The 12,444-nt window shown below is 47.3% G+C and overlaps 1 protein-coding gene across 1 annotated transcript; it reads right to left on the bottom strand.

The window, feature by feature from the left end:
• Positions 1-2,659: 2,659 nt before the first annotated feature.
• On the bottom strand, positions 2,660-6,796 carry LACRT (lacritin). Its single transcript, NM_001038659.1, is given in 5 exon segments — positions 2,660-2,800; positions 3,589-3,690; positions 4,098-4,235; positions 5,045-5,098; positions 6,685-6,796. Coding segments are annotated over 5 exon segments (414 nt in total). The 5' UTR covers positions 6,743-6,796; the 3' UTR covers positions 2,660-2,738.
• Positions 6,797-12,444: the final 5,648 nt, after the last annotated feature.

Below are 12,444 nucleotides of genomic sequence, written 5' to 3' on the forward strand. Positions count from 1 at the left end.
CAATTGTAGCTTGTGCTGCAGTTTTGGAAGGTACAAGCCATAAACCTTGACAGTGTCCAGGTGGTGCTGACTCTGCAAGCTTGCAGACAGCAAAAGCTGTGGCAGCTTGGCAGCCTCCACCAAGATTTCAAAGGATGTCATCAAAAGCCTAGGAGCCCAGGCAAAGATTTGTCACAGGGGCAGAGCCACTGCAAAGAGTCCTCATCTAGTGGAGCCATGGAAGTGATGCCACAATAGAGAGTCTCCATTAGGGTAATGCCTAGTGGAGCTGTGGGAGTGGGACAACTACTGGGACCCCAGAAGTGTGCAGTCACCGGCAGCATGCAACATCCACCTGGGAAAGCTTCAGGCACCAGACTGCAATACCTAGGAGCAGTCACATGGGCTGCACCCAGAAAAGCCATAAGCGTGAGGCTGCATGAAGCCTTGGGGGCCTAACCCACACCCCAGTGTGGATGGGAGGCCACACACAGAGTCAAAAGAGATTTATTCTTCAGCTTTAAGATTTAATGTCTGCCCTGCTGGGTTTCAGATTTGCTTGAGACCTGTTACTCCTTTCTTTTTGTCTATTTCTCCATTTTGGAATGGGAATGTCTGTTTTATGCTTCCACCACAATTGTATCTTAGAAGTAAATAACTTGTTTGTATTTCACAGGCTCACAGATGATACTGTGGACTTTGGACTTTTGAGTTGGTGCTGGAATGAGCTAAGATTTTGGGGCTTTGGAGTTGGAATGAATGTATTTATATTTGAGAAGGACATGAGTTTCAGAGGGCCGGGAGTAGAATGGTATAGTTTGAGTGTTTGTCCCCTCCAAAACTTACATTGAAACTTAATCCCTAAAGTAACGATATTGAAAGGCAGGGCTATTAAGAAATGATTGGGTTGGGAGGCTGAGATGGGCGGATCACGAGGTCAGGAGATCGAGACCATCCTGACTAACACGGTGAAACCCCGTCTCTACTAAAAAAAAAAAATACAAAAATTAGCCGGGCGCGGTGGCGGGCACCTGTAGTCCCAGCCACACGGGAGGCTGAGGCAGGAGAATGGCGTGAACCCGGGAGGCGGAGCTTGCAGTGAGTGGAGATCGCGCCACTGCACTCCAGCCTGGGAGACAGAGCGAGACTCCGTCTCAAAAAAAAAAAAAAAAAAAAAAAAAGAAATGATTGGGTCATGCTGGACGCAGTGGCTCACGCCTGTAATCTCAGCACTTTGGGAGGCCAAGGCGGGTGGATCACATGAGGTCAGGAGTTTGAGACCATCCTGGCCAACATGGCGAAACTCTGTCTCTACTAAAAATACAAAAAATTAGCCAAGTGTGCTGGTGGGCGTCTGTAATCCCAGCTACTTGGGCGGCTGAGGCAGGAGAATTACTTGAACCTGGGAAGCAGAGGTTGCAGTGAGCCAAGATTGAGCCACTGCACTCCAGTGTGGGCGACAGAACAAGACTCTGTCTTAAAAAAAAAAGAAAAAGAAAAAGAAAAAGAAATGATTGGGTCATGAGGTCTTTGCCCTTATGAATAGATTAATCATCTATGGATTAGTGAATTAATGGGTTAATGGATTAATGGTGTGCCACAGGAGTGAGACTGGAGGCTTTCTAAGAAGAGGAAGAGAGACCTGAGCTAGCATGGACAGCCACCTCACTATGTGATTCTCTGTTCTAGCTTGGGATCCTGCAGAGATTCCCTGCCAGCAAGAAAGCACTTGCCAGATGTGCCTCCTTGACCTTGGACTTCCCAGTTCTAGAACTGTAAGAGGTACATTTTGCTTCTTGTAAATTATCCAGTTTTAGATGTTCTGTTATAAGCAACAGAAAATAAACTAAGATGGGGCGAGAAGAACAGTCTAGAATCAATGACTCCGGGCATGTTAAAGAGCAGAAGACCATGTGCCCAGCCTGGGAAGGAGTCTGGCAAGGAGATCTGACTGCTTTCTTTGCCCCCTGAAGTCATGAGTGATCTTCCCTGGTTCATCTGTGTGCAAGACACAGCCCTGAACTGTGGGGGAGGAAAACAAAGTTTCAGGAGGAGGAAGAGGTGACTGAGACCCCTTTGAAAGACTTTAGTCCTTTGGGGAAGATAATTCACACATCTAAAACACAGTCAAAAGTGGCTTCTCTGCACCGCATCACAAGAATAACTTTAATGGATTCAATTGGTCTTTTCAGTCAAGTGCCAGTTGTCACTGTAGTAGCTCATTACTTTACTGTCTGACCTAATTAGCCATTGCCAGCCACTTTGGCCCAATGTAGAATGTACGAGTAGAAGGCAGGAGAGATGAATTTCCGATAAAGGTACCAGAAAGTGGCTTTAGTATCAATGGCCCAGGCTTTGATTATTTTCAGGATGATAAATCCTGGTCCTTTGGAAGTTGATTTAATTTTTGGAAATGCTCAAATGTCACTAAGAGTAATGTGTGAAGAATAAGAGGTGGACGACAACTGGAGTGGCATTTGGACTCAAAGGAGGCTCAGCACATGTGGATGTGGCTCAAAGTGAATAAAAGGGCTTGTTAGAGGCTCTGCCTTCTAGGCAGGCTGTGACTGGCCAAGGGCCTGGGTCAGGACATCCTATGCCTTGTGTTGGTCCAGGGAGGGCTCTTCTCCTTGCCCTTCCTCCAGGGCCCATCCCATAGAGCACAGGCACACAGCAAGTTGGATGCTTTTGTTTTAATAACTCTGGGCTACAAGGGTATTTAAGGCTTTAAGTCCAGTGATCCCATTCTTTTCAGCTTCTCATGCCCACGGTTTTGGCAGACCGAATTTCTTCAGTAATTTTTTTGCAAATTCATTTCCATCTAGAAGGAAAGATGAGACAAATGAGGCTTTTAGGACCCCAGGTGCCAGCTCCACTCCTTCCATTTCTTCTCAACTCCATCTTCTGCTTTCCAGACTTACTGAGACTCTGGAGAGGCTTACACAGAAGTTGGAGGGATTGAGATTAGATTCACCAGAGCCTGAAGGACCTACCCTCTTCCCCACCTTGGCAGGGGCAGGGGGCAAGAAGAACAGAAACAAGCAGCTCCACTGTGGGAAGGTTGGGGGTTAGACCCCAGGGGAATCAATATCAGACAACAAGGCACATTGAATCTATTCTTTCTTTTGAGACAGAGTCTTTCTCTGTCACCCAGGATGGAGTGTAGTGGCACGATCTTGGCTCACTGCAACCTCTGCCTCCTGGGCTCAGGTGATCCTCCCACCTTAGCCTCCCAAGTAGCTGGGACTACAGGCACACACCACCACGCCTGGCTAAGTTTTGTATTTTTTTTGTAGAGATGGCATATCGCCATGTTGCCCAGGCTGGTCTTGAACTCCTGGGCTCAAGCAATCCACCTGCCTTGGCCTCCCAAAATGCTGGGATCACAGGCGTGAACCACCATGCCCAGCCAGCAATTTGAATCTGGGTGAGAAATTGGAAACATATGAAAGCACAAAGTGAGGGGTCTTCAACAGCAGGGGCTGTGGCAATTCCAAGTCTCATATGTGAGAGTGGAAATGGGGGCAAGTTCTCTCCCATCTCCCACCCCTGGATAGTGGGTGGTGAGTATTCTCATTCCCACAAAGCCTTGCCTTGGGATGCACTCACTTTCAATGAATTGTTTTCCACCTGCCAAGCCTCCAGGCACTCCTTTTCCTGCTCTTGCAAAGGCTTGTTCTGTTAGTAAGATACTTTTCTCCACTATGGATTCTAATTTTGGAGCAGAACAATCATATCAGCAGAAAATTCACCTCATTTAAAGAGAACTCTGCACTGCCCCGCCTGCACCCCGCCCCCCACCCGGCCCCCACTCCACCCAGGACATCATCCCTACACAAAGTCCTAAAGTGCAGAAGCTTTGCTGAGGGCTCCAGCACTTCTTTCATAGGAAGTTGTGTGAGCCAGGACAGAAACCATGTATAGTGCAGGCTGCAGCATCTACTATTGTGGAAATGTTGTGTGTGGGTGCAGTGAACAATCCCATTTGTGCCTTTGTGTTCAGGTGTTTGAGTCTACCTGCTTCTCACCAGGCTTATCTCTGGGCATGCAAGTGTGATGTGGGCCTGCAGCCAGAGATTTTTCTAGGTTGTTGATCTGGCATGGAGACAGAGACTTACTCAGGGGGTTTAGTTCCTGCCTGCTTGAGGTAACCTTGGCTGTCCCCTGAACTGCTGCCGACATCTCCTGGGCTGTTGTGGTTGTCTCTGGGGGTGAAGCAGATGCTGCTGGATCTGAGATCTCTTCATTAGGCTTAGCTATGAATGCACAAATTGATTGATTTTAGCAAAGCCAAAATGTTTGTTTCTTTTGGAATGGGTAGCAGGGCCCCAGGATACCTAATGTGTGCTGGGTGCCAGGATACAGAAGTGATATGGCTTAAACCCTGCCCCCTCAAGGGAGATAGCATTTCTGCATGCTGTGTGTCTCTTGGAATGCAGTGGACAAGGTTGGGGAAGGATTTGGGCAAGGGGATGGTGAGAATCAGGGAGCACTTCATAGAGAAGCTGGATCTTGAAGGCAGGATGTTAGCGGGAAAGGATGTTCCAAAGGGGCTTCGCTGGGGGCAGGCAGCGAGGAAGAGGTCAGGCGAAGGCATGTGTGGGATAGGTGTGGGGAATGGAAACAAGTTCAGTTTAGCTGATGCGGGTGCGACATAAAAGAGAGTCATGGAAAACGGGGTTGGAAAATGAGGTTAGAGGCCTGATAACGGTTACCTTACTAAGGAATTGGGAGTAATGGGAGGTGTTTGCAGGTGAAGGTATTAACGCCACGTGAGACATTGCCCTTACCACTTAACCTCATGTTTCTCTCCCTTTTATTCACAATAACCTTTTCCCCATGCTCCCTATTGGCCTTGCCTCTCTGGGTCATCCTCTTTTGTCCTTAGCTTTGTGCCATTTCAACCCATGCTACCTTCTTTATTATATTACCTGCCCCTCCCCATTACCACCAAGCACAGAATCCAGATCTCCTCCCACTGGCTTCATCTCCCAGCTACCACTCATGTCCCTAACTGTTAAACCTTCCCAACGAGGCCTAGGACAGGTGGGAGGGGAGGACTCACAGGTCCCAGCTTCCTGGGCAGGATCAGCATCCGTCGAGTCAGAGGAGGCATCTTCTGCAATGCAGGAAACACACCAGATGAGAGCAAGGACCGAACCGCACCCACCCGAACCACCCTCCCCTCCCAACCCCAAAGCTTATCACCTGGGAATGCTCATGGATAGAAGGGGAGGAATTTCCCTTTTGGTTGGACGTGCGCTTCCACCATATCAGTGGGTCTAGTGGGGCACTCTCTGATGTTTAACTCCTGTGGCTTTTGAAACAGGTTCCCCTCTGAGAAATGTAATGTCTCTTGGAACAGTGCCTTCCTCCTGACTGGCCCCTGGCTTGGGAGGCTTCCCTGAGGTGTCTGTCAGGGAGCTGGCCATGGTCAGAGGGGCTCAACCTCCTCTGTGGTGGAGGAGGACAGTATGTGGGGGTCATGGGGCCATGTTTGAGTGATTTCCAGGATTGAGACCCCAGCCCTGATTCCCTTTATTCTTTCAACACAACATTTATGCAAAACTCTGTGCCAAGAGATGGAGGGGCAGTGCTGAAGAGGGCAGACAAGTCCCCTGCCCTGACAGAGCTTACATCTGTCCTTTTACGGAATTATTTAATGACTGGTGTGACAGTGCTGGAAGGGAACATGCAGCCTGGTGCGAGAAGGGCACATGGGATCTGATTTGTTCCACATGTGCAGGGAAGCCCTTTTTGGGGGAATTGCATCTAAACTGAGATTTCCTAGATGAAAAATCATTGGCCAGGTGGCATTAGAGTTGGTTGGGTGAAGGGGCCAGGGAGAGGGAAGGCATTCCAGATGAGGAAAGAATAAGAAGAAAGATCCTGATGTTCAAGGAACAGCAGGATCATCATGGCCCAAGTGGTGCTTCTGTGGATTAAAAAAGGCATCCCAGCTGGGCATGTTGCCTCACGCCTGTAATCCCAACACTTTGGGAGGCTGAGGCAGGCAGATCACCTGAGGTCAGGAGTTCGAAACCAACCTGGCCAACATGGTGAAACCCCATCTGTAATAAAAATACAAAATTAGCCGGGCTTGGTGGTGTGTGCCTGTAGTCCCAGCTACCCGGGAGGCTGAGGCAGGAGAATCAGTGGAAACCAGGAGGTGGAGGTTGCCGTGAGCCGAGATCACGCCACTGCACTCCAGCCTGGGCAACAGAGGGAGACTCGGTCTCAACAACAACAACAACAATAACAACAACAACAACAACAACAACAAAACAGCATCCCTTCCTCCTAAGAGACACAGTCAGGGGCCAGGCTCACTGCTTGGCAAGTAGAGTGTGGGCCAGATTTTAGCTTCTACCACTCCTTGCCTGGGAACCCTCGTGTAGGGGACACCCTGCTCAACTACATGCAGTGGCCCAGAGGAACCGCAAGAAGCCAGTGTAGCTGAGCCTAGTGGGTAAACAATGGTGTGTGAGGAGATGAGCTGGGAGGGCAGGCAGAGGCCAGAGAGTTCTGGGTTCCCCTGGCCAGTGGGGTGCTGAGGCCACGTGTGGAGAACTGGGAGAGGAGTCACTTGCCGAGGCAGGGAAGCCAGAATAGCACTGAGAGAGGAGGAGAGGGGTGAAGGCAAGAGTGAGGGCCTCCTTGGCCTGAGAGGATTCTTGTGGGGTGCAGAGGAAAGGCCATACTCACCAGCATAGACCAGGGCCCCAGCCACAGCTGCCAAGAAGAGGAGAGTGGTGAATTTCATTCTTCGGGATGAGGAATGAGTATAACCACAGAATCTGCAGAGGGTCCGGGGAATAAGGATGCTGAAACTGCTGGGCCCTTTTAAGGATATCAAGGGCCAATGGGAACCAAGCTTGGAGAGGTGTGACTTCCACATCCTCCTCCCCTTCTTCCCCAGACTGTCACCTGCTAAGTCAACAAGGGCTAGCTTGGGCTGGTTGATACCTGGGAGTCTTGTAGGCAGGTCCTGGATGGGAGCCTTTCTCTATTAACTCCCAGCCATCCCTTTTCTTTCTCCCTCCTCCCTTCCCCACCATATCTGCTCTCTGGGTTCACACCCCAGGGCTCTCAGGGACAGTAGGCAGAGCACATTTCACTTGGGGAGTTTCTGGGATGTGTCTGTTGAGAGTTCTGGTAGAGAAATCTTAATCTCGTTATCTCTCCAGGAGAAGGTTGAGGGTTCAGGAGATTATGTTGTTCACCTTCTGTCCCAGTCTACATAGGACTCAGTACAGGGTTTGAAGGTTTCCCCAAGCAAAGTGAGCCCCTTTCCCTGGGAGGCCACACCCAGAACACTTGAGGCCTGAGTTCCTGGCTACTTTCTCTCCGTGAGGGGATGGGTTTGAAGGCGCGTGTGCCTTCTCTGGAGTTGTTCTCTGTTCTTGACATTATCCAGCCCCTAAAAAGAACTCCTCCAGGCTCATATAGGCCTGTCAATCTCTACCTTCAGGCCTAATCAATGGGACCCCGCATTTCTGAGAGACTCTCCTGGTCAAAGCATGATGGTGGTTCACTGAAATTGGAGCTTGGTTCTCACTTCAAGTGGGGAGCTGACCCATGGTGTGAATAATCCAGAAAAGCAGATTATTCTAGAGAAGCTTCTCTTTGACTCGGGGTTTCTTCCTCTCCTGATCTGGGACTCTAGAGGTCTGGATTTTGAGTTCTGGCTTTGTCATATGAAAATGTTAGGATTTGAAAAGTTATCGGATTTTTATTTGTTTTCTAGGAGTTGTGGCTCCTGTGTACAGCATAGTGGTGGAGATTAAGTGAGATAATATATGGCAAAGCATTTTTTTAGACAGCGAACTTCTATGGAGTTGTGTGGGGTTCTTGTGCCATCTTTCCAGGTAGGTTTTTGTCCAGGCTGGTGCTAAATGCTAAATATTAATAGAATGGGCCATGGAGCAGGAGCCAGCTGAGGGGCTGAAGGGTGGAGAATAAGGTGCTGGATGTCAATTTGTGACTTTCCCCTTGCTTGGTGTCGGCACTCACCCAGCCCCACGTGGGCTGACTCTGGAGGCTTCTCTGCTTCATGGTAGCTCTGAAGATGAGTGTGAGAAGGGCGTGTTGAAGAGTTTTCGACATAAGGGTGTTTTGGGTGCCAGAGTTTAGAGCATTAATCTTTTCGGGAGCTAAAGGAAGATAAAATTAATGGGGTGGGACATTAAAGCCTCGGCAATTACTACCTGCCTGAGGGTCTGGGTCTGGGAGCCTTGAAGGTGGTGGTGGCCTTACCTGGAATGGTGAAGGCTGAGGAATAAGAGAAAGTTTTGATGGCACCAGTGCCCTGGGTATATGCACATACGTGTGTGCACGTGTGTGTACACGGAGGAAGGAGAAGTCCTGCAGATCCCAAACAGATCTAGATCCTGAGCAGTCTCCATGAGCACATTAAAAAAGTCAACAGGAGCAAATTATGCTATTTGCACAAGACTTTTTTAAGAGGAAATGAGAACTTTGGCGTCAACACTAGAACTGTCACAGATCAGGGTCTTTCCAAATGTCACTGCATAGTCCTATCTTCTTCCAACACTTCCTCCTGGCCTCAGTAATTAAAGAGGCAAGCATCTACATAGAAAATTTTCGTTACTCTATAACAGGGCCCAGGAGAAATGTTACCCCAAATTACAGAGCCTGGGAAAGAATTGGGTGCATAGATTAGAGGAAAGAGGCAGACCTCATGGATATGGGTGAGGTGCTGCTCTGTGTGATGTTTTGTCTTCTAGGTTATCTGACCTCCTTGATGACTGTCAGTTCGCTGATCTGTGTGTTGTCTCATGGGCTGCTTGTTGTACCTCTCTCCCCTCTGCCTCATCCCTGCACTGGTCTGGAAGGATGCCTCTATGGGCTGTATCACCTGGGCTCCCATGCCCTCTAGCTTCGAGTTGAGTTTGGCTAATGGAAGACACGTGGGAGATGGGAGGATGGGAAGAGGGAGAGGTCAAGGTATTTGTTCCTCCTGCTCCCTCCCTTGCTTTGGCATGTGTGGTAGGATGACTTCAGAGATAGCTCCTGGTGAGGCCCACATCTTGGCATTGGTGCCCTGCTGTAATTTCCTCCGCTTAACTGAGCTGGGTCTCAAGATTCACTCTTAACAAATAGAAGATGGCAAAGTGATGAGGTAGTCACTTCTGAGACTATGACTTTAGTCTTGTTTACACACGCTCTGTCTCTGGATCTTCTCAGCTTGCTCTGATGAAGTGAATGGCCATGTGTGAGGCTGTCCTGTGGAGAAGCCAAAGTGGCAAGAAACTGAGGGCAGCCTCCAGCCTGTAGCCAGTAAGGAACCGAGGCCCTCAGTCCAGCTATCCGTGAGGAACTCAACTCTGCCAGCTACCACGTGATTGAGCTTGGAAGTGGGTCTTTCCTCAGCTGAGTTTTGAGGTGACTGCAGCCTTGACGATACCTTGACTGCAGCCTCATTAGAGACTCTGAGTCTGAGGGTGTGTCTACCTGAACTGCTGACCCATAGCACCTGTGGATAAGAAATGATGTGTGAAGTTACCAAATGTTTGAATAATTTTTACAGCCACAGATACTTAATGCAGCATGGTGTGGCAATGACTGTTTCTCTCTGACTGCAGATTCTGTCTGTCCCTGTTCCAGAGTGCCATCTCTTGGTGTCAGGTGACATTATTCACCCCCCAACCATGCTGCTTCAGACTTCCTGCTGTTGCTAGTCCTTACTTGAATCTCTGTAAATAATAGATACATTTTTCCTTAAAGAGTCTTAAAAAAAAAAAAAGAAGAGTCCTGAGAACCATAAACCACTGCTCAATGAAATAAAAGAGGACACAAACAAATGGAAGAACATTCCATGCTCATGGATAGGAATAATCTATACCGTGAAAATGGCCATACTGCCCAAGGTAATTTTTTTTTTTTTTTTTTTTGAGACGGAGTCTTGCTCTGTCGCCCAGGCTAGAGTGCAGTGGCACAATCTCAGCTCACTGCAAGCCCCATCTCCTGGGTTCACGCCATTTTGCCTCAGCCTCCTGAGTAGCTGGTACTATAGGCACCTGCCACCACACCCAGCTAATTTTTTGTATTTTTAGTAGAGATGGGATTTCACTGTGGTCTCGATCTCCCGACCTTGTGATCCATCTGCCTCGGCCTCCCAAAGTGCTGGGATTACAGGCGTGAGCCACCTGCCCAAGATAATTTATAGATTCAATGCCATCCCTATCAAGCTACCAATGACTTTCTTCACAGAATTGGAAAAAACTACTTTAAAGTTTATATGGAACCAAAAAAGGGCCCGCATTGTGAAGACAATCTTAAGCAAAAAGAACAAAGCTGGAGGCATCACATTACCTGACTTCACACTATACTACAAGGTTACAGTAACCAAAACAGCATAGTACTGGTACCAAAACAGAAATATAGACCAATGGAACAGAACAGAGGCCTCAGAAATAACACCGCACATCTACAACCATCTGATCTTTGACAAACCTGACAAAAACAAGAAATGGGAAAAGGATTCCCTATTTAATAAATGGTGCTGGGAAAACTGGCTAGCCGTATGTAGAAAGCTGAAACTGGATCCTTTCCTTACACCTTATACAAAAATTAATTCAAGATGGATTAAAGACTTAAATGTTAGACTAAAACCGTAAAAACCCTAGAAGAAAACCTAGGCAATACCATTCAGGGCATAGGCATGGGCAAGGACTTCATGACTAAAACACCAAAAGCAACGGCAACAAAAACCAAAATAGACAAATGGGATGTAATTAAACCAAAGAGCTTCTGCACAGCAAAAGAAACTACCATCAGAGTGAACAGGCAACCTACAGAATGGGAGAAAATTTTTGTAACCTACCCATCTGACAAAGGGCTAATATCGAGAATCTACAAAGAACTTAAACAAATTTACAAGAAAAAAAATCAAACGACCCCATCAAAAAGTGGGCAAAGGATATGAACAGACACTTTTCAAAAGAAGACATTTATGCAGGCAACAGACACATGAAAAAATGCTCATCACCACTGGTCATCAGAGAAATGCAAATCAAAACCACAGTGAGATACCATCTTACACCAGTTAGAATGGCGATCATTAAAAAGTCAGGAAACAACAGGTGCTAGAGAGAATGTGGAGAAATAGGAATGCTTTTACATTGTTGGTGGGAGTGTAAACTAGCTCAACCATTGTGGAAGACAGTGTGGCAATTCCTCAAGGATCTAGAACTAGAAATACCATTTGACCCAATGATCCCATTACTGGCTATATACCCAAAGGATTATAAATCGTGCTACTATAAAGACACATGCACACATATATTTATTGTGGCACTATTCACAATAGCAAAGACTTGGAACCAACACAAATGTCCACAATGATAGACTGGGTTAAGAAAATGTGGCACATATACACCATGGAATACTATGCAGCCTTAAAAAAGGATGAGTTCATGTCCTTGTAGCGACATGGATGAAGCTGGAAACCATCATTCTGAGAAATTATCACAAGGACAGAAAACCAAACACCACAAGTTCTCACTCATAGGTGGGAATTGAACAATGAGAACACTTGGACACATGGTGGGGAACATCACACACCGGGGCCTATTGTGGGCTGGGGGGATGGGGGAGGGATAGCATTAGAAATACCTAATGTAAATGATGAGTTAATGGATGCAGCAAACCAACATGGCACATGTATACATGTGTAACAAAGCTGCACATTGTGCACATGTACCCTAGAACTTAAAGTATTTTATATATATATATATATATGTGTGTGTATATATGTGTGTGTGTGTGTATATATATGTGTGTGTGTGTGTGTCTGTGTATATATATATATGCCCTCCTGAGTGTGCCATCTGTTTTTTGCCTGGACCTCTCCACTGATACACCACTTCCTGTAAGAACTGTGATGAATACCTTTTCCTCATTCCCTTCCCTGTGTGTTAGGCCGTGTTCTGGGGGCTGGTGGGGAAGCAGAGACTCCAAAGGGAGGAAGTGACATGGACTATTTAGGGTAGACCTGCTCCTGCATTGAGAACACAGGCATACGTTGATCTCCAAAGGTCATTCTACCCTGGCTGCTGTGCTCGACATGGCTCGTCTTCTCTGCAAAGCCCTGTGTCCTGCACAAGCTCTGCCACACTCCTCTGATGCCTCTGATCTTCTTCCACCATGGCCATTGGGGAGGTGTAAAGACAAAGCAATAGAGTGAAATTTTTAAAAATGTGAATTCTGTTTCTTTAACATACATACAGCATGTAGTACATGCCAAGCACTATTCTCAGAGCTTTATCCATTTTAATCTCATTTAATCCTCCTAACAACCCAATGAGATAAAGTACTATTAATACTCTTACTTTCTAGATAAGCAGACTAAGTCTAAGGCAGTTTAAGATGCTGGCCTATGATGGCACAGCTAGTGAGTGGCAGAGCTGGATTTCAACGTGGGCTTCTTAGCTTCAGAGTCTG

The sequence above is a fragment of the Macaca mulatta genome, chromosome 11, assembly GCF_049350105.2.
Source record: "Macaca mulatta isolate MMU2019108-1 chromosome 11, T2T-MMU8v2.0, whole genome shotgun sequence".
Classification (NCBI taxonomy): Eukaryota; Metazoa; Chordata; class Mammalia; order Primates; family Cercopithecidae; genus Macaca; species Macaca mulatta.